The 27,608-nt window shown below is 37.0% G+C and overlaps 2 protein-coding genes, 1 long non-coding RNA gene and 1 other non-coding gene across 9 annotated transcripts in view; 2 read left to right on the plus strand and 2 right to left on the minus strand.

Moving 5' to 3' along the window:
- Positions 1-106: 106 nt before the first annotated feature.
- On the plus strand, positions 107-9,033 carry fhdc3 (FH2 domain containing 3). 2 transcript variants are annotated; one of them, XM_032576525.1, is made up of 12 exons: positions 107-1,086; positions 1,722-2,198; positions 2,492-2,553; positions 4,187-4,289; positions 4,824-4,909; positions 5,202-5,302; positions 5,377-5,447; positions 5,559-5,666; positions 7,013-7,083; positions 7,185-7,302; positions 7,390-7,554; positions 7,745-9,033. In XM_032576525.1, exons 2-12 carry the CDS (start codon positions 1,773-1,775, stop codon positions 8,744-8,746), a joined length of 2,313 nt encoding a protein of 770 aa, XP_032432416.1. In that variant the 5' UTR covers positions 107-1,086; positions 1,722-1,772; the 3' UTR covers positions 8,747-9,033. The 2 variants fall into 2 exon arrangements, with proteins under 2 accessions (XP_032432416.1, XP_032432417.1); XM_032576526.1 differs by having other exon boundaries at positions 107-965.
- A 1,293-nt stretch (positions 9,034-10,326) lies between these two features.
- The window catches only part of trim3b (tripartite motif containing 3b), a 34,813-nt gene continuing 17,531 nt past the window's right edge, over positions 10,327-27,608 (plus strand). Inside the window, exons 1-2 of one of the 5 annotated variants that reach the window (XM_032575947.1) lie at positions 10,327-10,573; positions 11,833-11,899. The gene's annotated coding sequence lies outside the window, so the exon portion shown is untranslated. Of the gene's footprint in view, positions 10,574-11,832; positions 11,900-14,584; positions 14,798-26,437; positions 26,575-27,608 lie in introns of those variants that run through there. The other 4 variants (XM_032575946.1, XM_032575943.1, XM_032575948.1 and 1 more) reach the window with 4 other exon arrangements.
- Positions 11,296-11,367, minus strand: trnaw-cca (transfer RNA tryptophan (anticodon CCA)). Its single transcript has one exon. It is a non-coding gene; the product is annotated as a tRNA-Trp (tRNA).
- On the minus strand, positions 13,352-26,300 carry LOC116728127 (uncharacterized). Its single transcript, XR_004340951.1, has 2 exons — positions 25,752-26,300; positions 13,352-14,364 (listed from the first exon to the last, which is right to left on the minus strand). It is a non-coding gene; the product is annotated as an uncharacterized LOC116728127 (long non-coding RNA).

Below are 27,608 nucleotides of genomic sequence, written 5' to 3' on the forward strand. Positions count from 1 at the left end.
TCTCATTGGTGTTTTGAGGTTTGACTTGTCACAATAATCAAAGCCATCCTGCATAGGACTGCAAAGCAGAAAAAAAAGAAGTCACAATTAAAAGATAAACTACCACGTTTTGTGTTCGACCCTTATGTTTCATCATGTAGTTTTGAGTTAGAAATGTATGTGGACTAATCATTGGCATGGAGGCCAAATTAATGTAGTTTTGTACTTTTCAACTGTTTTCCCTTCATAGCATCATCATTTCTAATGAATAACATTAGGAATAATGTAATTTTTAGTGAATTCCTAAAGACAACAATGCTACATCATTAATCTCTTTCACAGTATTCTAACACATAATTTTGGGTTTTTAATCTGTAAATTATAATTATAAAAACTGTAAGAAACAAAAGCTTGAAATATATCACTGATGATTGTATATACTGGTAATATGAGTTTCACTTTCTGAGATGATTGACAGGAAATATTGCACTTTTAACAAAATATATAATTTTTAGATGGACCTGTAATTATGGCTTTATGTTAGATTTTACTTTCCTTAAAAGTCAGGTTTATGGCAAGAAGCCAACCAATTTAAATAAAGTCCATGCAGCAAGAAGATCCTGGAATACCAGCCTTCTTCCCAAAGTCCAAAAACCTAATGGTTAATCTAAATTGCCATTTTGTATGAGTGTGTATATTCATGGTTGTTTGTCTATGTTGCCCGACGGACTGGTGATCTGTCCAGGAAAAGAAGCTGCCATAAGAACAAATTTTAGACACCTAATACACTTTCAATTTATTGACCGGAGGCAAGAATTAATGTACTTCACTTGCTGCACACTTATCTATTTGGCTAAGAGGCAATAACCATTGACTGTTGCTGTTGTTTTTAACTTCTCCTTCCCTCTAGGCTCCACATCATGTGCCGGCGACTGAAAAAGGAGCGGACCCATCGGCCTCTTATCGTGAGGGCGGTCCTGTATTTGGTAACTGTCTTGAATTTGATTAGAGGCTCACTCTGCACCTGTGACTGTTGTTTCTGGGACATGATATTCAGGGAGGAAACGACGCCAAATTGCACACTTTTTATACAGCTAGTCAAGCGTTGTAAGTACATGATATTATTTTTAAAAATTCAGATATGTTTTAGGGCAGATTACAGCGAGTCCTGTTAAAATTGTTAGAATAAATGCATTTATTGTCGTATTTAAATATTTCAAGCCGCTTGTCACAACTTCATTTTTCTATTAGAATAACATATAATTCCGTAGATGTCTTTTTTTTCTTCTTCAATTAAGGACCCTGGTGAAAAATGTAGAAAAACGTTTTGCTAAGTATGTTATATTGAATGTACTATTCATTTTTAAAATAAGTATTTAGACTACATTTCGAAAAACGTTCAGTTAAGAATAGATTGTTTGATTTACACTTGATGACATTTACATCAATAAAAGCCTATTTAAAGAGATATCCACTAAATATTTCAAACGCACAGCTCTGTTAACAGTTTTTTTTTTTCTGTTTCCTTTAAATGTGTTTTATGGATCGGAATTGAATCACCTGCATGGTTATGGTTATTGCAATACATAAAGTTGGATCAGTTCAGTAAATTAAAATATTTTATTGTAACACTGTAGTATATTCACACATTTCCACTAGCTAAGTAAATATTCATCTATTTGTCAAAAAATACTGCTTTTTAAAAAAAATAAATGGAGCTGTACTATTTTGTGTATTCTCAGTTCTGATTGGTGAGTAGGCGCATTCGCCTTTGGATCTGAGGGGAAAAACAGATGGAGGGGATGCTGAGTTTAAAATCTACTTCGCCCAGTTGTTCATCCAGAGACCCCTCTCCTCCATCTGTGCTGGATGGTCAAGAAGCGTATGTCCAACCATCTCCTGTGGCTAATGGTACAGAAGCACCACCACCACCACCCCCACCCCCTCCTCCAGCACCTCCACCTCCTGCATTCTTTGGCTCTTGTGATATCCAAAGACGTTCCATGAAAAAGCTGAACTGGGACACACTGCCTAACCATCATGTGTTGGGTAAGCTGAACGTGTGGACATCCAAACGGACTCAGAGGGACCTGGTATTGGATATACAAACCATGGAAGAGTTATTTAGTCATGATGACAAAAGCGCATCGCTACGGGCTTCAAAAGTCTTCAGTTTAAGTAAAAGTGATGGGATGAACTTGTGTGGACAGGAGTCTCAGGTAACTAATAGATATGTACAAATAAGAAACAGATTGTCCATGCAGGCTCTACTTTCTTTTTCTTTTTTATGAGCTTGCAAATAATCTAAATTGGAGAAGTAGTAAAGATGCCAGGAGGAAGTAATTTCTTTTTTTTTTTAAAGTTCCACACAACTATCAGTGCGGAACCGTTTTAAGTAAAACAGTCTGGAATTTTTTTTTTCAGCTTCCGCAAATGTTGATATTTTCTGGATTGTAGAGATATTTCCCATCTTTTGAGCCTTGTTTGAATTTACCCTGCATTTTGTTTTTAGGTGACGATATTAGATTCCAAGCGGAGCATGAATATCGGGATCTTCCTAAGACATTTCAAAAGGTAATGTTGTGTCTTTAATATTGTAATAGCCAGATGCATATGGTGGAAATTATGGTGTGAAAAACTCTGTACTGAAACATATAAGGTAAACAAGAGTCCTCATAACCAAAAGAAGTTGAATGACTTAAGCTGTGCTTTGAGTTGTTCAGACCTTGAGTCATGGGTATCTGGATGCACACGTCACTTCCACTGTGCTAATGATTACCCAACCATAAGGCTTTATCTCAGCTGAACTCATGCAAATACATGGAAATCCCTTTTTAAAGCGTCAGTTTAAACCATTTTGCAAAAACATGTAAACTGTTTAATACATTACTTTATTTCAACCAGTAGTTGAAATAACTATTAGTTGTAGTTTAAATTGCATAAAATGCAGTTTTCCATTGCTACACTCAAGGTTTGGAGGAGTTACTTGTCCATTTGCCAGTTTGGTTTAGTCACTTGCGTTATGGCAGCAATTAAGCGTCGCACATAAAATGACTGAACCGTCATTTCTTCTGGTTTTAATGTGACTGCATAGTTTTAGTGAATGGAACTGTTTAAAATTCTTTGGAGATTAAAAGTTGCCTGGGGGTGGCCATCTGTCTCTACTGACTTAAAGCTGAATGTCAGTAATGAGATGCAGGCAAACTTGCCGTAAGACCTGGAGTACTTTCTGTAGATGATAAAACAAACGCATTTAAAGGGATCAGTGATAATAAAGAGCAGCCTGTTCTTTTATCAGCATAATTGTATGGAGAAAACACAATAAACCTCACTGCTCTAACTTATCAGTGAGCTGAAGAAAAGAAACTAAAACTGAAGGATACATTTTCCAAATATTTCACTACACACTACTTAATATTTCAATGTGCTGTGCATTCATCTTTCCATGATATTATGTACTTGGCCAATATGATGATCAAAAACTGCTCTTCCCCACACCAGCTGTATATTTTTAATTTCTGAGGTTCATTTAGCTCACAGAAAATCATGATTAAAAATGGGGAAATATGTGCTATTTTATTATTTTATGAAGAATATGAATATTGATAATTCATATTCTTGACTTTTTATGCACAACTTTTGTACTGGAGAATATGATCTCTCCTTTTAACTTGCATCCAAACTCTTGCTGCAGCATTTTGAGAGACCTGATGACTCTTTACCAATATTTCTGTGTTGTCCTGATTGTAAAAATTGCAATAATCCAGAATAGAAGTAGTAAATACATGGGACGGTTTTTCTCCATCACTCATTTGCATTTTTATTTCTCTACACTTTATAGATGAAATAATCTGGCTCTGTGTAAAGAGTGTTTATCCATTTTTTATGTGCTATAAAGAGTTTAGAAATTAGTCATACTTAAAGCAATCAATCTCCTAGTGGATTTAAGATATTCTAATCTTTAAATCAACATCTCTCATAAATATGAACCATAATGTGAAATTAACTTCTCATTGTTTAAGTTTATTGAATGCCATGTTCTTAATCAGTGTTGAGATTGTTCTTCACCATATTGTTTAGTGGGTTTGTTCTGCCGGTACTACAGAGCAAGAACTTTCTAAAAGAGCCATAAATGTACTGATAATAAAGTAAATACTTTGTTTTATTTGTGTTCTAACTTTGGTTGTGTGCATGTCTCCCTTTGTAGGCCTGTAAGTGAAATAGTGGAGGACATTCGTCAGGGGAACTGGCAGAGGTTTGGAAATGGCAAACTAAAAGAGCTTTGTAAGCTTCTACCAGAAGAAAGTGAGGTAACAGGAACTCCATTCCTGTTGATTTTTCATGCAGACATTGACTCAAAACAAAAATACGGCAGAGCTATGGTTCTGTGGAATAGTTTGTGGGTAAATTTTTTTTGAGTACATCCAAAATAACCCTATATACTGATGACGTTAAAGTAGAGTATTTTTTTTTTTTTAAACATTTTTTGAAATCTCCTGTCTGTGTTGAAGTTATTTTATTTTGTACCCATGCTACAGATTTAACATGCTAAGCACAATGACAAAAAAACAAGACGTTATGCAGCCTTCAGTTACTTATGTAAACTAACATAAAATAAAGTATTTACAAACATGAAATCGGTTTTCATTGACCTCCATTCAGTGATTCGACTAGTGTTGAAAGCCAGGAATTACATGAACGCTGTTAGTATTTTTCCTGTAGAATCATTTTTCATACCTGATAACTATGTAAATGTCTAAATGGAAAAGTATTCAAGTCTTTGTTCCTCAAGCGATATCTGAACTCTATTTTTAATGGTAGGTCATCATTTTGTCAACATGTAGGTAAAACAGCTGCAGTCATACAGAGGTCAACTTTCTGTGTTAACTGAGGCAGACCAGTTCATGGTACAGCTCATGAAAGTCCCTAGGTGAGTCTGTTTTTATATGTTTAACTGAATGTTGCTGAAAACATCAAGTTATCAAAATTACAATAAAATGGATCAATCTTTTGGTCTTGATGTCAACTGACTTTCACTGTGTTTTTATAGTTTGTTTCTGGTAGTTCTTTGTGTAGTTACATTTGAGTGTGACTATTCAGACCTGATTGCATTGTTAGGTCTTAGGAGGCATATAAAAAAAAACTGACAGCTTCTTCTTTTTTTTTTTTTTTTTTGGAACAGCAAAAAAAAACGTTTATTTGCTTGTCTGTCTTTCATTCAGCTACGGGGAACGTCTAAAAGTGATGCTTCTGAGGGAGGAGTTCTTTCCCCTCATGGAGGAAGTGAAGAATGCCATTGCGGTCATGATCAAAGCAGCTAACGGTAATATTTCACCTGCTTCCAGCTGCAGACAATCCTACATGCTCCTACTTTATCTTTTTCCTCTCCTACAATAGAACTGTTGGATTGCGATGACCTCCATTCAGTGATTCGTCTAGTATTGAAAGCTGGGAATTACATGAACGCTGTTAGTATTTTTCCTGGAGAATCATCTTTCATCACATTGTATTAACTAGTGGATGTTATGCTTCTGTGAAACCGTTTAACTGAGTAATCAATTAAAAACTTTCTCCTTCAGGGTGGTTACAGTGCAAATGCCGTAGGATTCAGGGTGGCTTCCCTGCTAAACTTGGCCGACACCAAAGCCAACAAGCCTGGCATGAACCTCATGCACTACGTTGCCAAGGTAAAGTGTAGAATTAGGATGGAAATGATTTATGAAGGCACAATAAATTATGCTGCACTTCCAAATAAATTAACACAGTTCCTTTGTCCATCCTGGTTACAGCGGAATTGAGCATACACAGCATAAAATCAAACCCCTTGATATGCCTCTAATTAAATATGTGCATACATAGGTTTTTCCTTTCTGCACGATCCGTTATGTCAAGCAGGAGACCTTCCTAAGAGTTAGAGGCCCATAAAAACACAGATGAAGCAAGTACTTATATTTTATGTGCAACGCAGACTCCTCTCCTAATAGCACATTACAGTAATATTGTAAATAAATCTAGACGTGTTAGGGGTAAAAACAATGAAGCTTTTCAATTTTTATGGGTTTATTATTACTTTTTCTTTCGTTTTTTTTTTTACCAAAAGTACTGTAATCACAGAAGAATTGTCGGAGGGCAGGGGGGCTGGTAACCTCGTTCCACATTGCACCTGAAAAAGTAAGACAAAATAATGCATTTAAACCTCTGTCCAGTAAATATCCTGGAATATGGGGAGATTTATGCATGGTATGCCTATAGCACATCAGAGGATTAATATTAGGACAATTTAATTTACTCTACTAAGTAACTATTTGTCCCAGCTTGTAGTTTGTTCCCAGTCATTCTCATTTCTTATTTCATTCTCAGTATGCGTCATGTGTTGAATCAGGTCACCTCGACAAAATGTTGCACATGCATATCACACACTTTGACTGAATAAAAGACTTCCTGTTTTACATATTCATAGTGTAGTGGCTTTGAAAAATTATTTATGAAAAATATGTTACTGCAGATTGCGCCTAAATGTTGTCCTTTGGTACCACACTGTATGGGGATTTGATATACTGGGATTATGTTGATAATTCATAGTGACTCTGGTTGGGGTTAACAAACACCATCTCAATTTGACTGTCAGCTACCTTTGAAACACCCCTGTTTGGAAAATCAGAGTGGTTACCAGCTGCATGGGTACAATTAGCACTGTGTCTTGCTCCAAGAACTGCTGCCTTTTGGACTGCGGTTGTCTTAGAAAATTAATTCTCTTGGAATGCCAAAATGTTGAGCCAGTCAATATATCTTGATACCAATATCTACTGTAAGGCTTTAACCACCTGATCTCTTCCCATTTTACCATTAATAATGTCCTCCTAGGCTAATGCATGTGAATGTTTATTTTATTTTGTTTGATCACGTTCTGCATGCCTAAACATTCATTCATGAATGAAAAAGGGTTTCTGCCATATTTTGAGATAAAAACATTGATGCACAAACTCCAGTAATGTTCATTTGCTTACAAAGCTTGTTTCTTTGCCATCCACAGCAAGCAGAGGAGATTGATGCCGAGCTGCTGACTTTTCCCAGCCAACTTGATCACATTGGGATGGCATCAAGGTTACCCTTTAAATGTGTTTTTCCCAAGTTTTTATCCTACTTTTTTTCTGTCTGACACTTAATCTGATTGTGAACAAGTTTGTATCTGAATTATACCAAAGAATTTGTAAAGATGACATAATCAAGGACTTGAAGGAGGAAATCCAGAAGATGGAAGAAGTTAAACTGTTTAGCAGCATACACCCTGGCCTCTTACAACAAATAGATCAATTCCTGAAGGTAAAAAAAAAATTGTCTCCATTTGCAAATTTTCACCTTTAAAAAGAACTAAGATCTATCAACATGTATTTTATAACTTTTTGACAGAGGGCAGATACTTTGCTTGCAGACGTTGACCTGTCCCTGAATGAGCTGAAGGCTTTAAGTGATGCTGTTGCAGGGTACTTCTGTGAAGACCCAGCTACTTTCAAACTTGAAGAGTGTTGCTCCATCTTTTACTCATTCTGTAAAAGGTTTGACAAAGCTGTACAGGTAAGAAGACCAAAAATTGATTAATATCCAGCATTTTTATTATGAAATCAAAATGTAATCCATCAGTGGCTTGAACCTTTCACAACTTTGAAGGATTTTTATTTAGGTTTTGCTTTCTGGAGGAAAGCATTATAAAATAATGCTTTCATTTGATTCATTAGGAAATATTTTCTCTTTACATGACCCGCAGGAAAACAGAGAGCGAGAAGCTGTTGAACATAGACACAAGCGGTCGGAGAGCATGCAACTAGTTGCTAAACGACGCTCTGTGGCATCATGTTCAGCACTTGACCCTACAGATGACTCATGCTTAGAGTCAGCATTGCACAACCTTCTATCCAAACCCCCATCTGGTTTAAGCAGATGTAGGAAGAATTACCAACCCCAGGCTAAAGGCTTGCGTTCTGAATCCTGTTCTCAAACTTCACAAAAAGAAATGCCAATTCCTTGCAAAACTACAGACAGCCCCGAGAAGAAACAAACTAAGCTACTTAAAGACGTGGATTTGGCAAAATTGGAGGAGGAAGAAGCCGAAAAGATGCGTGAGATAACCCGAAAGGTGCTTTGCTACCAAAATGTCAAAAGCAACCGTAATGATGAGAAGGTATCGGGGAGTCCTCAGCATTCGAAAGGAGAACAGGATGAGGCTAGTACTCCACGTACCCCTTCACCTAGAATTAGGGACTACTTCTTTACCAGTAATGGTAATGTGGGATCTCCATGGACTATTCTCAGCCCCATAAGTTGCTCTCCAAGAAGCAACAGCCTGCGAGGCAAAGCCCGCAGAGGATCATCAACATCTTCTGGAAATGATCCTGATGATGGAGTCTGGGAGATTGATGAAACCAACTTGGAAAATTATAGTAGTCAGGAAAGTCTAACTTCTCCTTCTGGGGGGTCTGCCTCCCTTCCTGGGTGCATCGGTCAGAGAGCATTGTCACAGGGACCACTGCTAAGGTCGGCCTCCGTGGATCAAACCCTGCGCTCTCCTGGAATGGGCTTCCGACTGAGATACTTGTTCCAGAGGAGCATATCTCAAAGATCCTTCTCCTCTGAATCAAGAACGGGAGATATAAAGGAGAGAAGTGACAGAAAGGTGGAAAATTATGCTGAGGGGTCATCTGGATTAAAGTCTTTGTTTAAACTTATTGGAAGCAGAAGTAAACTTTGCAATTTGGATGAGAAAACATGAAATAATTAGCTGCTGCTAAAGTTTTAAAGATGAAAACTAGGCTTTGTCAGTTTTTCTGTGTTTTATATGGCTAAAGTTATGTTGAATGTTTGTCATTTTATATGTCATGCTTTTACCCTTTAGATTACATAAGGCAAATAGGGACTTGCTTTGCGCTCTGAGGGTGTCTTTTTTTTTTTTTTTTTTTGCTTTGTTTATTCTTTTGGGGGAGAGGGGAGATGAAACAAATTCTGAAATTCATGCAAGTGTTTGCTTTTATTGTACATTAATAAAAGGATATTACCCTATTCACCGTGTATAAGTAAACTAATGTGCACTTCATTTCAGGTCAATATATCTCTGTAATTGCTATTCACAACTCTCCTCCCTGTTATTACCCTTGATAAACCCTTGCAATTTATTAGTTCGGTAGTAAATCACCTTTTTTTTGTAATTAAACCCAGTATGTTTTGTTTAATTATTCCTCTCACACAGTCTCACTAGATTAACTTAGGTGCTCTCATGTAACGTTTTGACCTTAGCCTTTTCCAGACAATTTAGGTCTGAGGACTGAGACAGACATGAAAGTTATTATTTTTTTTTTTTTTTGTATAAACTATTGTTTTTGATCATATAAATGTAAAATCAAACAGAGATGTTTTGGATCAATTTTAAATTTTCTGGCTGAGGCCAAGGTTTTTTTTTAGAATGTGCTGGTACTTCAGAGTTCATGCTACCAATGTCAAATGTTTCTGAATCCAGAGCATCACAGATCCTCCACTATGAAAGTCTATGGGAGGAAGAGATTGGTTTTCACATATTCATCCTTTTCTCACAACACCCTATGTTGGTTGCTGTAAAGCTAAATGTTAGCAATTTAACAGAACATACATTTTAATTTGCTCAAAAAAATTAACGGATGGTAGGGGGTGTCTAACCACCCTGTTGTAAATGCACTTGTAGTAAAAAAAAATCAAAACTCAAATGACATTTAAAGCAAAGCTATCCATCCAGCCTTCATAACATGTTTGTAAGGCTGCATGCTTTTGTAGGACCCATTAAATGTTAGTGTCTCTGGAACAAGATTTTGTAAAACTACCAAAACTGGAATATAAAAGGCATTCATTTGTGTAACCTTGGTAACCATTTTTATATAATCATGAACTCTAACTTGTAGTGTAAGGATGGGTTTTCTGCCCATGCACATTTATTCCACCTTCCGCTGAGTTCCCAGGAAGGACATTTACAGTTGCTTGGCATTTTTGACTAATTATTTGATTAAAAAGAGGGATGTTTTGCAACAATAAAAATATGGCATATATTCACCATGAAAGGTTCTCTTAAAAACACCAGCTCTTTAGAAAATCAATGAAAGCTCAAAGCATACACTTTTACAAAAGCAGAGACACCAGAAGGAGAAACTGGCCTGTTGTATGTAAAATGAGACCCTCAAATACAATCGGGCCATTGTGGTGGAAAACAAGTGCAGCTAAGGACCTTCTCATGTGAGTCTGCTCCTTAGGACAGGGGGTAACCTTATGTCTCAGCCAAGTTTCACTCTTTGCAGAGCTCTGCTAATGAATTGTGCATTCAGAGTCTAGTGTTCTTGGTGAAAGATGAGACTGGCATGAACGGAGGGGAGAGAGATCCTTGGACTGAGTTAGAAAGGCAGTCATGCTGGACTGAAGCTTTTAAGCTGAGCAGGAGCATGTGAGACGAAAGGGAGGCAAACAGAAACGCACAAGAAAACTACGACTGGAGAGAGAGAAGGAGACAAAGGAGTGGTAAAGCCAGAAAAATATAACATCCCTGCTCGTTTTTAACAAGGATTGGCTTGGAGATTATAAGGTAATGTGGTTGAAGATAGCAGGACAGCTTGTTTTTCATAAATAGCCACTAACATGTGCTTAGTAATACTGTTTATTTTTTAAGTGCTTCTACAGCTGAATGTCATGGTCTTGGTAACATCCCAAAACCACTACGTAGTGTCTGTGGTAGCTGCTGCGTAACCGAATCCACCATTAACGCTTTGGGCATGTAACTATTTACGAGGGTGCGGTTAGATTTAAAGTAGACAAAATTGCATAAGAAATTTATTTAATATGCCCTAACTTTTTTATAGACTTTATGTCTCCAGAATGTTGATTTTTTCTCTTGTTTTATAGAAATCAGCAAAAGTTAGCCATTTGCAAATTACAATTATATTTTAGACCTAAAAAAAGGTAACACTATTATCATAGGCCTACATTAAGCAATGTCAGTATTTCAATCTTTCCAATTATATCGTATTGTCATCCATTTTGTTTTGCAATAAAGAAAGGAACTGTTACAACAATAATGAAAAATAAAGGTATTTAAAAACTAGGTCACGTTTATTTGTAAACCAGTTAATCTGTTTGACACTTTTTTTCTTCACAAATTTTAAAGTCAATTATTGTAAACTTTTGTACTTGTCTTTAAGTGCAGAGTTATATGTTCTGCTTTCTTAATTTAGTCAGTGAAAAGTTTTTGTCAGTTTTCTATAACACTAGGAACAAATTGTGAACGTAGATACTTAAAAAAAATAAACTTGACCCCGACGTGATTTGAACACGCAACCTTCTGATCTGGAGTCAGACGCGCTACCGTTGCGCCACGAGGTCTCGCGCACTGTCAGTCCACCATTTGATATAAATACGAAACACAGCATATCCGTATACGTTTTCATGTCCTGTGGTGCCATTTTTTTTGATTGATCTCTTCATATTTTGCTCACTGTTATCTTTAGTTCTAGCCTAACTTTCACTCTTGCGTTTCATGCAGCAGTGTGCATCTCGTTGCTTGCAGATAATCAAGGTTTACCTGATTAAACCTTGATTTAATAAGGTAAATCAAGATGTCTTTATTCGTAAAATGAGATTTTGAACACATATTCCTCCTCAAAACATAAATGGCTTTTCATGGATTCTTTCTGCATTCAACCACTAGTTGGCGCTTTTTATCTCTTGTTTTTTTCAGAACCTAACTTTACAACTTTGAAAGGTAGTAACTTGTGAAATTTGAAACAAGATATTTGAACTGCATCTGATGTTCTTTATTGATACAGTTTGTATTGTTATTCCTCTTAGGGAAAGAAGATTGCATGGATAATCTGCTCTCCTTCATCACCAACCCAGTGATCAGCAAAATGGACAGGTAGAAGCAAATTAAGGTGTTTACAGATTACACTGTCTGCTGGTTGGTTGTAGCAAGTACACCTATTTCTCTATCCTTCAGAAGTAGAATATTTTGTCACAACTTATGTAAAATTGTAACCAAATCACTTTAAAATAAGATGGGTTAAGATCTTCACTGTTGCAGCTTAAACTCCATCTATAAGGATTGCATGTAATTTTCCGTGGCATGAAACAAAATCAACAATTAAGATACAGGAGACATTGAAGTGTTCACTTCTGAACTGTAACATTTTCATATGACGTTTCAGAGAATATTCAAAAGTTATACCCAGTGAACTTTCAAGTCTTCACTGCCTCTGACAGCTTTGCTCTCTATTTTGCTCAAACTATATTTCCATAAACTCTAAACTCATTCACCAAAGAAAGAAAAGTATCTCCACAGAGTGATGTTGTCACATTTATATTTCACCATGGTGGTGGTGTGGTCAGTGTGAACCATAGTGTTTGTTTTCTACCACAGAAAATGTTTTGCTGGTTGGCCAAAAAGTTATATTTTGGTTTCATTTAACCAAGGCATTTTCATACACATTTTTATTGTATTCTCTACATGGCCTGTGGTGAACTGCAAAAGGGACTTCCTCTGCTGTTCTTTGAACAGTTCTTTATAACTTGCCAAACTTTCATAAAGGACAGATTTGTGGATTCTATTTTACTTTATAATTTGTGAGGATATCAAATTACAGTGAATCCGTATCAGAAATGGAAATATTTACATATGGCATAGTAAATATATGTTGGCAATCCTGCAAGAAATTCTACTGATTAAAATTGCTTTTGTTTTGTTAATTGGATGTACAGACAATGTGCTAATGATAATAACAACAACAATAATAGAATAAATAAATAAATAAATATATTCACATAATTAATAATAAATAAAAACATTATTTTCAGCAAATAAATTTGCACACATTTTAACCGATCCACTGGATACATGGGTTTAGCCATCATAAGAAGAAGAAGAATCGGTCAGGAGACATCAAAATATAAACAGTAACAAAATGTGATCTTTAAAAGTGTGCTATTTTTGTTTTGACGATTACCTAGCTATTGTTCTCAGAATGTATTTTTTTGGAGTGAGCATCATTTTTATTCCACTTTACAAATACTTGTTTCGTTATGCTGATTTGTCACATACAATTTCAGTAAAATACCTTGATGTTTGTGGCTCTTACATGATAAAATGTGAAAAAGTTCAAGGGCTATCATCTTTATGATCCTCAGACTGCTGTATCAGAGTTTAAGCATATATAAATAAGCTTAACATGCATATAAAAAAAAAAAATTAAATTATCTAGCAAATGAAAGACTTAAACAAGATGAGTTTGAGGGATGTCAGAACAGGTCATATTTCTTAGTGCCTTCAGAAAAGAATGAGTCATGTTTTGTTTGTACGTGATTTCCTTCCAAATATGTTCTTGCCTGTTGTCTTTATTCACTTTTAAAGTCAACTGCAATTAATGTCTTGAATTTAGAAACAAGGTATTGATCGTGTGCCCTTGTGTCAACATGATGTCTGTATTAGCAGGCATTCAGATGCAGACCATTTACTCTCCAATGAGCTGTAATTACGTACATTCAGAAAGTATGGCAACTGATTTACCTTTAATTTATGTATCCTGACATATTTAGAACAATATTTAAATCTCCAGTTGTGCAAGATAATGCTCTGTGATTAAACATTCTCTAATAATTCAACAAAAAGGCCTTTTCACCTCTGCCATAAGCAGTTTGTCAGCGGTCTGAGTCATAGGCTGGTCCACACCCGGAGCATTTTTTCCTCCGCCTATCCACAAAGTCAAAAGGACAAGTTTTTATGAATTGCAGGTCAGGGATGAGAGGCAACCTGGACCACATCAGGGAAAAAAGGAAGGCCGTCCATCTGCGTTTTTCTGCTGCAATGGATGCAGTCTCCATGGCAACATTGTGCTCCCGCAGCAAAATCCCGAGAAAGATGGTCCGCTCCCCCGCCCCCATGCTTATAAACACGAGCGTCTCACACACACTCTGAGGAGGCAGGATGCTGCACATGTCTTAGCTGTCCATGCACAAAGACGTACTGTGCTGCTCATTAATGCTGCTTTGCTGACAATTTTTTATACAAGGTTTTAAAACTAAGCAAACATAAAAAGGGAGCAACTCCCCCTTATATGTTGGTTTTCTGTTATTTTCTGTCGGCACTTCAGTTCAGCCTTCCAAGCTGTGCTCTATTTGTCAGTCCTTCTAGCAATCTGTTATTAGAGTCCCAAGCAGGGTTTGATGATTTATCTCCCGCGTTCCTCCCATCAGTCTCCCTGCACCTCCAATCTGTGCGTGAGAGAAATACATCTTGGGCTGAAGCCTTCGGCTGAGGGTAGCAAATGGATCAACCCCCACTTTCTGTTTGATGCTTTGGGTGTTTCTCATTTCCTCTGCCATCCTAATCTAAAATATAGAGAAAACAGATAAAATGTGGAGTGTGATCAGGATTTAGAAAAAAAAAATCTGTCTCTTTGTTGCTATCTCCTGTTTGCTCAGATCATCTTGCTCACTATTGGACCGTCGAGCTCCCTCCCATTTTCACACCAGCCACTCAGCTCGTTCGAGCTCTCTGCATCTTTTTTTTCTTCCTCTCTCTCTCTCTCTCCTTCCCAATCTCTTTCCGCTCCCGACAGTGCACACACACACATGCAGTAAAGCAGGATCTCAAACCGCCTTCTCGTCAATCCACTCTCTCTCTCACACACACCCCCTTCCTACCTATCTCTGTGTGGGGTGTATTTCTTTGGCTTTGGCAATGCCAGGTTTAGCAAACGGACATCACTCCTGCTGGAGGAGAACAAACTGAAACTTCATTTTCATCTCTAAAGGACACACTGTAAGTGAATCTTTCTCATCCATTCGTGGCACCCCCACTAAGTGTTCTCTTCTACTATCATACCTTATACCATGCCATTTTTTATTTGATGAAAGAGAAAAGTCTTTCCTCCTTTCATGGCTCCCTTTTGCCTCATCAATTTTTTTTTCACTTTTACAAATCACTGGCTAATCCACACACCCTATGTTGTCTGTATGCAGAGTAACACTGAGGCCCATTTAGTGTCCCTTGACAGCTCTCCATTGTGTAGTGAAATATGAATATGTTACCTCATCTATACCACACTAAGCTGGCTGTGTTCAAGAATAAGTGCAGAAATGAGTTGCAGTTATTAGTCAAGTCCAAGTCTGACTTTGGCTGAATTATGTGGGCATTGTTGACTTCAGAAAACTTTCTGATTTTTGAAATGACACCTTAAAAATGACTTTGCATCAGAGTTTGAAATTTAAATATTTTATGCCTGTGTCTCTATTAAAGTCAGGTGACAATCTACCTTGCTGTAGCTGATTTATATACTTTCAGATTTCAAACACACATACAATACTTGGGAAAAGTATTTACACCAGTTTAACTTTTTCATACTTTTTTATGTTCCAACCGCAAACTAATGTATTGTGGCTGGGATTATATGTAACAGATCAACGCAAAGTGGAACATAATTGTGAATTAAAAGGAAAACAATTACCAAAGTTTTTGTCAATTTAAATTTGAACAGTATGGCATCAGTATGTATTCAGTCCCATTTATCTGAACACTCCTACGTAAAATCCACAGCAACCAATCTTCACAAGCTTCATAAGTAGAGTCAAATTGTCTGTCATTTTCTCAACATAAATCCAGCTATTGTTTAAACAGGATGCTTCAGAGCTTTGTTAGAAAACATTAAAAAGACAAACACAGGAGACAGGTCAGTGTTGTGAAAAAGTGTAAAGCAGTTTTCTGTCATAGACAAATATCCCAAGCATTGAACTTGTCACAAAGGTCTGTTCAGTACATCTAAACTGACTGGGTGGATAAGGTGAATATTAACTAAAGACGTCCCCAAGTGACTATTGCTATTTTTGTTTAGCTCAGGTGTTTTATGGAAGAGATGCGATAATAAAGCCATTGATAAATAAATCTCATTAGCACTTTGCCTTAAGCCATGTAGGCTACACTTCAAACATGGGGGGAAAAGGTGATCTATTCCAGTCAGATCATAATGTGACTTTGTTAACTTTGTCTTCATTTAAAAACCTCCATATGACAAAGTCTCCATTGTGAAACAAGGTGGTGGCAGCTGAGAATATGGATTGAGCTAGTTAATATGAGGAGGTTGAATAAATGTCAGCTACACTACCCACTCACTTCACAAGCTTCACAAAACAGTAGAATTTTGTTTACAGCTTAACAACCTTCTGAAAAGTTTCCCTTCATGAAATAAAACAAATAGATGTGCTTTCCTAACTCTGGTATATAAAATACAGCTGGTGCAGAACCTTAGATGGGCTTGAAGCAGCTACTATGAATAGAATATTACGCTGATATTTAATCAGCAGATGACTACAGCAGAACACTTTTAAAGATGCAAGAGCAGATAGGTTGGGAAGACAAACAAGGACTTTTGTTTAAACATTAAAATTGTGACCCAGGCGAACCTCAGGTTGATCTAGGCTGACCAAAGACTGGAATGCCTAGCTGGCATGGGAGGAATGTCCCGGGAGCTGCTTGAGAGCGGTGGGAGTCAAGCAAGCGGAGATGTAAACCTAGCGGTGAAATGTGATGAACGGTTGCCAGCGCCGCTGTAATGACGGGATTTTCTGCTCTGTTTGTGCTGCAGCTATATTTACCTCTCTGCTTAGTTAACACTGTGTGTTGATGCTGTCAATGTCAGGCAGCTGCTGCTTTGTTTAAAAAAATCACTGGTTCTCTCATGCACTGACTAAAACCAGTATCATTTTGCATTCAAATGACTTTCCTTCTTCATGGAGATTGTTACTGAAAAAGAGATAGCTTTGGTAATTTTGACCAACATGTCCTATGTGTGATGAGGTTTCAGTTTAATTACCAGATTTGATCTATGGCTCAGGTGTTACCTCTCTACTTCCTCTAGTTGAAGTCTAAACATTTGAAAATGTTTGACATTCACCACCACTGAACAAAACTAATTAAATTCAATTTAGTGACATATGACAAAGAGCATGGCTTTAGCTCAGCTGGGAAATCAGAGCTCTTGTTGGGGTTCGCAGCAGAGATTGCTTTAAGAGCTTAAATTACTTTTTAGTCTTTTTTTTCAGTAAATCTTTTACCTCAATCTTTCCCAAAAGCACTCAAGGATCTTTTACACACCTTTTTTGCCTTAAAACGTAAAATACAATCCACACAGGCAAAGGGATGAATGTGAAAATTGAGTTTCAAAATTTTTTAAGTGTATATTTTATCTTTAATTCATATGAATGTTTTTGCCTGTTTTGTTTACAAAATATATGAAACAGCTGTCCATTACAGGAGGTCAGAATCATTTGAATCAATTAAACTTTTGAAATAGTCGTAGTCTGTGAACTGAAGATTAATGTGATTAAGTTTAACCTCTTTGCAATGGCTTGTGCTACCTCTTAAGCATCAATTTTATGATTGTTGTCTCTATTTTATTTTAAATGTGTATTTTATCTTAATGGTGTGTTTTAGCTGAATCCTTTTTAGCTTCTAATCTCCATTTCTGTGTACCAGTTATATTATTATCTCTGTCTGGATTATTGTTGTATTGCACAGCAGTTTGTCCTTCCAGGGTTTTTAAAGGCTTTATGAATAGAACCAGATTGTATTGAATTCATTCTACAGACAAAATACTGCAATTAAATTTATGCTAGTTGCTAGATTAATGAATTACTCCTCTCTGTGTCTGTGCAATTATTTGCTTAATCAGAAACATTAATTATACCCTTAGTGCTTTGGAAAGAACAAGCATTACTCAGATTTCTCCTTTGACCCAGAAGTGTTCCTTATTTTTTCCCCTCCCAGCCATTTGTCTTTGTAAAGTCCTCTGGAGCTTAGAATCTGTATTATTAAGAGGCACGGTGTGTCACAAGATGCAGAAAAAAACTCTGTAGGATTTAGTTTTGCAATGCTAGTGTATTAAACAGTTAATTAACAGTTACTAAATGTCTCATTCCGATTATGCTCTATAACATTGGGATGTTGTGTCCAGTCATTTTTATGAAACACAATAAGTGCCTTTCAGTGATTTTACAGGCTTCTTACAAAAAAGGTTGTTTATAAATTTAAAGGAACCTCATATTTTTGCTTGTTTTTGTGTTTTTAGTTCTGTTTCCCAGAAGTAACAGCATGCAGCAATAGCAGCATACACCTGTGTGTCCGCTGTCATAAGCCATGTGGATACAGGCGCTTCCTGTGGAACGTTTAGACACAGCTCAGCTCAGACCACACAAGCTGATCATTTTAGCTGCACTTATGTCACTCAGTCCCTCACTGTCTGTTGACAGGAAACAAAAAGGTGCATCACTCTTGCCAGAGGACTGCACAAGATGAAAGTTACACGTTAGTCACCAGTCAGGCGTCACTGCTTTTCTGCCTTGTCATTGTGGTGACAGTTTGGTGTAAGAGGCAGATGATGATGATGCTTAATAGCACGGCTGAGTAGCTTAGGTGTCTAAACATGCTTACAACTCTGAGCAATAAAGGTCTATATAGTACCGTAGACCCAGTTATCATTGATTAGATCTTTGGATGAGTGAGTTAAGACGGATCAGACAGGTGAATTCCAAGTACATTCTTAGACTGTTACTCACACTGTGCTGTGCTTTACTAAAGTTTTTATATACCTTGAACCTTGCAATTTATTACAATACAAATACAAACATCATCTTGCTTGATTGAGATTTTGTTTTGGGGACTGACAAAAAAGAGAGCAAAATTGAAAATTTGAAGGAAAAGCACATGAAAGATTTTCCTTAAAAATCATAAAGAGGGGTATTATGCAAAATGTACTTTTATGAGCTTTAAATCATGTTATAAAATGATTCCCTCATCAAATACCTACCCAGAGAGTTGCTTTGATTTATTCATGAATGTTTGAGAAATCCTTGAGTCTCCCATGGCAACCATTTGGGGTGCCTAAATGCTTGCTCATACAAGCATGTCTGGCATATTTACCCAAAGCTTTGCCTTGAAACTCCAGTCCTCAGCTGACTTGTCATCCCAACAGAGCACCCCTCTCATGTGCCTCCTCCACACAGCTCCTCCAGACTAGTGGCAGCAGCAATTAGCAAATACCTTAGGCCCCAAAACACCTTGCCATGCAAACTACTTCTCAGTCAAACAATCCTAAGAATGTTTGTAATCAGCATCATGCAGAAGCTTTGTTGTGCTGACGGAGGCGTATCAGAAAGGGTAAGAATTTCTTAAAGAGACAGAGGCCTATTTCAAGGCATTTGAATCTAAAGTAAAATTTTTCGTAAGTTGCTTTTGATATTAATAGCTTTTTCATAACAACTGAAGATGTTATACTAACATGATTATTTTATAAAATGACGCAATGTGCCTGGAGAATACACAATAAACCCACTTTAAAAAAATTTAATTCATCAACTCCCCCCAGACCTATGATTACTTTGGAGCTACAGAGATCCACAGACAAGGTGGGAGAGTCCTCTGCAATATTAAATATCTGTTATGCATTCTGAAGGTCTGAATGCAGAGTGGCACAAAGAAAGCTATTGTTCCAAGAAAGCCATAGGAAGTCTGCATTCTGTCACCAAAATGTGCTCTCTTCAAATGAGACACAAATATTAAAAATTAAGTTTTCAACCACAACAATGTGAGTGAGAAGAAATGATAGTTTAAAATATCATTGACTCAGTCAGCCACAGTTTTCTGATTTGTATTGTAAAAATATGGGATTAATGGCTTATTAACCCCTTCTACTTCATAAGCATGTCCTAATGTTATGTTTATTTCACAAAATCTCAGCATTGGTGTTTGTTGCAGCAACCTGAGAAAATGTTAAACATTTAAAGAGTATGAATGCTTTTCGGATACTATTAAGAATGATTTCTTGTCCAGTTAACCACATGTTCTTGTTCTGACAGTTTATGTGCATGCTTATGGTTGAATAACAAAATGTATATTCACTGACATTTTTCACTGTGTGTGATGTTCATCTGTGTGAGCAAAAAGCCCATGGCAAAGTTCTTTTGTTTTCACAATGCATTTGGTGTACTTTTCTTCTGTGCTTACAGCTCTTACATAAGCCATTCCTTTGACCTTTTTTCCCCTCCCTGAAATCACCCATATTATGACAAACCTCTAAGCTGTCCACGTTTACCTTTAACAGGCTGAGTCTGATACATTTTCACCTATCTGAAACCGTACTGTGGTCTGGTCCAAGTTTGACCAAGCTATCTGTTTGTGTTGCTGTTGTTCAGCTCAAGGCTTTTATTCTTTTAGTTATTTAAAGAAACAAATTATTTCAGCATCAGCTCCTTTACCCTGTGGCACAAGCACTTATTTCCTTGAAATAATTCTCCGTGCATTTACAGAAAGGTACAGTCAGATAATAAAAAGAAACATGAGGGGAGAAAAATCCATGCTACATGTTCTATTTCTTTTGAATGTTTCATAGGATCTCCATCCATGTAAGGTTGGTATATAAGCTTACATAACTGGCTGTTCCGATTCTGATATTCTGTGTGCTAGAATAGTGAGTTTCTGTGTAAAGAGACTTTGACATTCACATTCAATTGAAGGGAAACACAAAATTGTTTAGCTATTTTCTTTGATGTTTGGGCACATAGCAGGAGACAGTGACAGACAGGGTGTGTGTACAGAATCTAGAAAATATACTCTGAGAGGCAAATGATCTGTGCCTCCACCTGAGTGGCATGTATCTGTTCCTCATAGCTCAGATGCTGAAATCTGATGATGCTTTCATTCCAACCGTCTCCTAATGAGCTCTGCTTCCAAGAGATGAAGATAAAGTGATTTAAATGCCACAGCAGGCACATAAATACATTGGCTGCTGATGTGTGTACAATGCCTAGCAAAAATATTCACATTCATTGAACATTTGTAGGCTCAGCTCTGATCAGCGTTCTTGCCCCAGACAAACAGAGGAAACCCCTTAGCATGATGCTGCCGGTACTATGCTTCAACATGGGAATGGTGTGTGGCTGTTCAGGGTGATTTTTGGTCTGATCTTACAAGTGCACCTTCTTAAGAGTCTGTATTGTTCCCTGGATAGTGACAATCAGCAAAAATGACTTCTTATGGATTAACTTTAACAAGGACTTTCTTGTTGTTCTTCAACAAAGGATTAGTTAAAGTGTGCACACAAAACTTGGCAATGAAGGTGCGTACACTTTTGAGAGCCACTGCATAAGAACTTTTTTAGCTTTTGTATGCAAATTCTGCTAAAGTCCTTTATTTTAATTTGTTCCTGCATAATAATTGAATGCTTGGCTCTACATAATCTTGATCAGGAATGTCATTCACAGAAGCCATGTGAGGTCTTGTCGTGCCACCAGCGGCAGGTCCATTAAACCCTTCCTTGGCTTAAGACTGTGATGACATCACATTTAAACCCCCCGCTCTTTGTGACTAACAAGAACAAAAGAAACAAAAAGAGTTTTGAGTGCTCATATGAAAGAAAAAGGAGAAGCACCTTTTTGTAAGCAGGCACTCAGGTGAGTACATTTTGCTTTTGTCAAGCTATTTTGTGTGAAGCCTTATTTCTCACACAACTTTCTCTCCCACACCTGTTTTTCCTGAGGGCAGCTTTAATATTAACACAGCTGGCTAACTCTTAGTTTAAGGAAAAAAATCAGATTTTTCTTTCTAACCACTGATAAAGCGGTTTGCATTAGCATTTGCTCTTTTTGAAAATGACTATATATGCTTTAGTCATACTGCAGGAACTTCATCAGAAACAAATTTAGCATGTATAAGGTGTAAAGTAATTATCACCGATAGTGGAGGTTTCAAAAATTACATTTGCATTTCAGTGGTAGTTAAATGTTTATCTTAGTTCATTGATATTTCTTTAGCTGGATATCAGAGTAATGCATTTTAAAACTCTGTGTGCTGCTAGGAGCACGTGGCTGTCAGTAGTGTAAAGGGGATGAGAACTGATAGCTCTATATATAGACATATATGTACGTGGAGGCTGATGACTGGACTGTGCAGCAGATCAGAAGGTTGCCAAGCATCCTAATGAGACTTTTATTGATTTAGTTGAACAAATTAGGTATATTTTAAAAGCAAGACTTGGGTTTAAACATATTTTAGATTTTTTTCCAATCCAGACATGGTTTAATTTATTATCACAAGCTTAAATATCTACATACAACCCCAAGGATATTGGGTGAATTTCCCAAAGAAAATTTATTGGGACATTCAAGAACAATCTAGATTAAGCTGTTTGGACATAATGGTAAAAGAGTCAAGTTAAGACATTGAAATCTCTACAAGCATGTTGGTGGCAGTATAATGCTGAGGGACTGCCTTTGTGCCAGTTGCACTGGTGTCATGCACATTGGGAGCAAGGAAAACCGTAATGAGCACTTCTTTTAAATTCTTCATCTTGAACTTGAACTAAACGGCTATGCTTAAAAGCATATCAGATCTGTGCCAGAAATCCAAGAAATTGGCATAAATTATGCAATTTCTATTAAAAAGAGTGATCAAATATCCACTCGTATTATGCCAGAAGCTTATTGATAACTACAAAAAGTGGGTTGCTTCTCTGCAACTTCCTTAGCAAAATTCATCCATTTATTAGAAGAAATTAATTAGACTTGTTTGCTGTATAGAACTACACAGTATCACAGTGGCTGGCACTGTTGCCTTGTGGGTTTCAAATCGTAGCCTCTATATCTGCATTGAGTTCTCTGGGTACTCCAGCTTCCTCCTACAGTCCAAAAACATCATTGCCAGGTTAATTGGTCTTTAAACCACACTTTACACTTGAATATGTGTGTGAATGAGGAATACTAACTCTTACTGTAAGTGCTTTTACAACTGTTATTTTTGTGTAAATTTTATATTTTATATTGTTTTAAAGTAAATAAAGAACAGAAACATGTTTACACTCCATTGAATAATTTCTTTCTTTTAAAGATTTAAAAACAAGGTCAAGCATTTCAAGACAAAAAAACACCATGATCATTACATAGTGACACATCTGTGGCAAGCAAGCTTTTAAACACTTTTTGTTTTTGAAGCCAAGGTGTGATGCTGTGTGGTTGTTGCTCAGTTAGTAGGTTAGAAGTAGGGCAATGTTTCAGGGAAAACTGCCAAGAGAAACTAGTTAAAACATCTGCACTAGAGATGTGGGATATGGACAAACCGGATTAAAAGCACCGAGCAAAGTTCTTCTTTATTTTGTGTACCTTTTTTGTGAGAGAAAACATGACAAATAGACTTTGTTGATCTAAATTAAATCTAAATTTACAATTTACTCCTTTAAACTATGTGATTAGTATTATTGACCTATTGCCATTTTTTCCTCTATCTGAAACATTTTGAAGGGAATGGATTCCATTCATAATTGGAAGCTACTTCGCTGATTTTCTCATCGAACCATCAGCAGCTTAAAATATTGTGAGTTTTGCTGTCAGTACAAGCTCAAAGAAGGCTTCAGTTCACATGCAGCTCTTGAAATTATTTATTTTGCTGAAACTCTGCATTACTTTTTCTGCTTACTACAGCCAAAAATGTACTTATAGTTTCCAAAATAATTATATATACATATTTTGTTGTTATTGTTTTTGTTCTTCTACACACTCACTTTTTATTTTTAGGCTATATATGGTTCATTAATGAAAGATGGGTTTGATTAATTAAAAAATAGAAAAAACGTATTAAGCTTTATACCAAATTTGTGTGGATTCAGTGTTTTATCCAGTTTCTTTCTCTTTAGATCCTGACCTCCATCTCCTTCAGCTGCTTATCATCTTGCCTAAGCGCCTCACTGTTATACATTTGTCATTCGTCCCATCCTTAGCTTCTTATATCCCACTTATTCACCTCATCCCTCTCTTATCTGACCCTCAAATCCTCACACATCCTTTTACCCACTTTGTAAGTTCTCATCATTTATACAGAATATTGCTAAAGAATTTATACCTCTCAAACCTTTCCGTATTATTTCACTTTACTGCAATTAAATGTGATAGACCAAAACAATATAGAGCAAACTTGTGAATTGGAAGTAAATTAAAATAGTTTTCCAATTTTTTTTAGCAAAAAAAAAAAGAAAGAAAGAAAAGGGTGGCTTGTTTTTAAGTTATGTTCTCTAACAAACCTCTGAGGCTTTCACAGAGTGGCTGTATTTGTGTTAAATATTTTTGCAAGGCAATATCTTTTTACATTCCATTCTTGCCAACTTATTAAGGTTATTTGCTGTCTGAGAATGAAAAAAAACATTTTGGATCTTGGGAGTCTCACCAATCACCAATCAAAAGACACGCCAGATGAACCTCAACATCAAACTTTACTTCACCCATTCCACCACTTTGGTGAAATCCACATCAATAGCTTATTTATTTTTAATCATTAGAACAAATTAAGGCTGCAGTGCTGCTTGTGGGATATTGTTTATTTCCGATGTAATACCTAAAATGACTCTGTGGAAAGATAAAATTCTCTCAAATTGTTCAATCAAGGGAAAAACTGTTTATTGAAATCAATTTTGAAATACTAGATCAAGTTTTACTAACCCATTTTAGAAGACCATGAAATATTTGAAACAGTGTCACATTTTGGGTGCCTCCACAGCAAATTCCTTGCTGGCTGGACTATCTCTGAGTGCTCTCATCATCCTCTCATCCCTGACTTCCTGCTACACCCACCGCAGCAGTCTGCAGGCCCATGAGTTTTGAATGATGGGAGATTTTTAGAAAAGGTGTGGGAGGAACCAGAGGAAGCGGTGCGGGGGAGGAGGAATGACTGAACTCAATCCGCACAGATTAATGGCAGATTGATGGGGTGAGAACTGTCACCTTTTGGCCCAGATTATGCTCCGACCACATCATAAGGACACAGAACTTCGGCAGAGTGTGCAAAATTGAGTTATTGGCAGAACATTAGCGCCTTGTAAAAGTGTGCAATTTAATTTCATTATAAGTGCAGCTGTTCTGCAAAGGCTTCAGATGTTTATTAGAGAACATATGTGAACAAACATCATGAAGACCAAGGGATGAAGTAGACGGGCTGGGATTAAAGTTGTGGAGAAATTAGCCCAAAACACATCTTGTGTTTCTTCAGCATGGTCAAAGATGGTGGATGGAGCTAAATGTATGGTAACAATAGAGGAAATATATAGACAAAAACAATAAATACCCAAGTGATTTAGAATTAAATCTAAATACAATTAAGAATTGGGGACAAATGTGAAAATTCATATTAACAGATGCTTCCAGTCCAATCTGACTGAGCTTGATGTGCAAAGCCAATAGATACAAACAGCACAGAAAAATGACTATATAATAATTATCCAAAATCAGTCCTTAATGGCTGCTGTCCTGTATGCTAGTTCAACACACCTGAACCAGACAAAAGGTACATTATTGCATTGCATTATCAGAAAAGAGGTCTGATAATGCAAGGACACATCTAAAATTGTCCCAAGTGGAAACAGCAAAAATGACTCAGGGAAGACTATGTTTGCAGAACTTAACAAGTTGTGAAAAAGGTTGTAGGGATGTGAAAACTTTTCCAAAAAATTGTGTAATGAAAACCCACTTTCAGTGATCGTGTCAGGCTTTTTTTCTTGGTTGCTTGTTTTGCTGAGGCTTATAATCCAAATTTGTTTTAAAAATTGGAAAGGAGACATTAGTAGTTAAATTCCATTGGCTCTCCTTTATTTTCTAGCTTGTGTTGGCTCTTGTGCGTGCTTATAGGGTTGGTAAAAAACGATGCGTTCATTAAAAAAAAACTAGCATGCGTAGCATGTGCTCACCGCTGTAATAGCTGCAAATGTCCACAAACCCGCTGCCACCAGTGTAACACTACGATGTGAACTGAATCGGTGTTATCGTAGAATAAGAGGTCGTGGGTGGAGAAAGAGCAGAACACTGAGAAGGAGTAGCGTAGTTGTCCAGACTTTTATTGAACCTCCATTTTAACAGAACAGAACCCGTCTCACACACCAAAAAAAAAAAAAAAACCAACGAAGAAGAAAGAAACGGCTCCTTTTAAAGGCACAGCACAATTCCTTAACTATGGATCAACTGTAGTAACTGATCTTGTATATAATCACATTAATTCAAAAGGAAAAAATAAATCATCTTACATTAGTAACACGAATTATTCATCTTTCAACAGACCTATTTTATAACGACACATTTTATCTCGAGGCAGCAAGTTAGCTTGCTTATATTGGACATTTTTCTGTTTCTGTCTCTACTCTCACTCCCTCTCACTAGCACAAATTGTTGCCCTATGATGCAATCTGTCATCCCCGCTAGCCTAAGTTTCCCAGCCAATCAGAGCGCGGCAGTAGGAGGGTATCCAGTCGACTCATGCTTGTAAACAGCTCTGTCAGTAGGAGGGCCTTTTTAAAATCCCAGCCCCACCCTCTGTTGTCATCTCCGTTCAGCCTGTTTCAGTACGTATGGTTTTACATGGAAATAGGAAAAGGAAGGGGAAGAGAGGGAAGAGACAGAGTAGATGAAAGTGAGCATTAACGTGTGAGTCAGGGAATGCGGTTGTTCCTCAGGGAAACTCTCACGGACCAGCTATGAAACCTTTTACGCGGCTGCTGTCCTCTCTGCTGACAGTAGGTAGTGTCTCTGTCAACTCTTGACTCTTTAGCCTTATGTTCGTGTTGTCTGCATTTGTGACTGTATAGTTTTCAGACTGGTGTTTGCACAGGCCGTCAGCACACATTTACTGGTGTTGTACAGGTGCATCATAGTGACCAGAAGCAGAAGAAAATATTCGTTGTATTTACAATGTCTGCCTCTTCCTTATACTCAGTTGTTAAAATGTAAGGTTAACGCCGCACTGCTTTTGTCTATATTTATATACTTAAACCATAAGGAGGAGTACGCATAAACTGTGAGACCTTTACTGTAGCATAAACTCAACAGCAGAGGTTTTAGCTCTGAAAGAGAAAATGAGCAGCTTTTGTGTTCTACAAAGTCGACAGTGAAAGGAAGTATTGTGTGCCTGGGTGTTAGCTTTTCGTTACAACAAAACAATTGCTGGACTCATGCATTGCAATACACACCCACAAACAGTTTAGTTACACACACACACACACACACACACACCCACACACACACATAATCTAATCCTAAGAGTTTTTTGGGGGGAATTACTCAAGCCTGAGGTCATCCACAACATTGCTACTGGTTCACAGTGAGCATCATTCAGGGAAATTAAAACACTCATCATTTTTATGGCATCAACTGACAGCTCCCTGCAAGATGCTTCCTTTCATGAATATTTTTAAAAAAAAACTTCCTGCAGTCCTGCCTCTGTGGGTTTGGCATCTAACTACCCCGCTGTGTTGGACTGCGGAGGCTAAATTCAAATCTGCACGCCTTCAATCACTTCAGAGTCTGACAGTCGACCAGTCACGGTTGCTTAAGAGCATCAAATCAAAAAATTCTGCCTCACTTTGGAGTTTAACTGTGCATGAATAAATGCTTGGAGATATCAGCAATTTTCTGAAGGCATTTAACACATATCTATGATCGTGCTCACCTCTTCTCTGATATGGAGCAAGAGCTGTTGCATTTTATTTCTTTGCTCCCTTTGCATCAGTTTTGAACATGTATTCATTTAATAAGAACAAAATCTGTTTTAAAAT

Source organism: Xiphophorus hellerii, chromosome 11, assembly GCF_003331165.1.
Source record: "Xiphophorus hellerii strain 12219 chromosome 11, Xiphophorus_hellerii-4.1, whole genome shotgun sequence".
NCBI classification, from domain to species: Eukaryota; Metazoa; Chordata; class Actinopteri; order Cyprinodontiformes; family Poeciliidae; genus Xiphophorus; species Xiphophorus hellerii.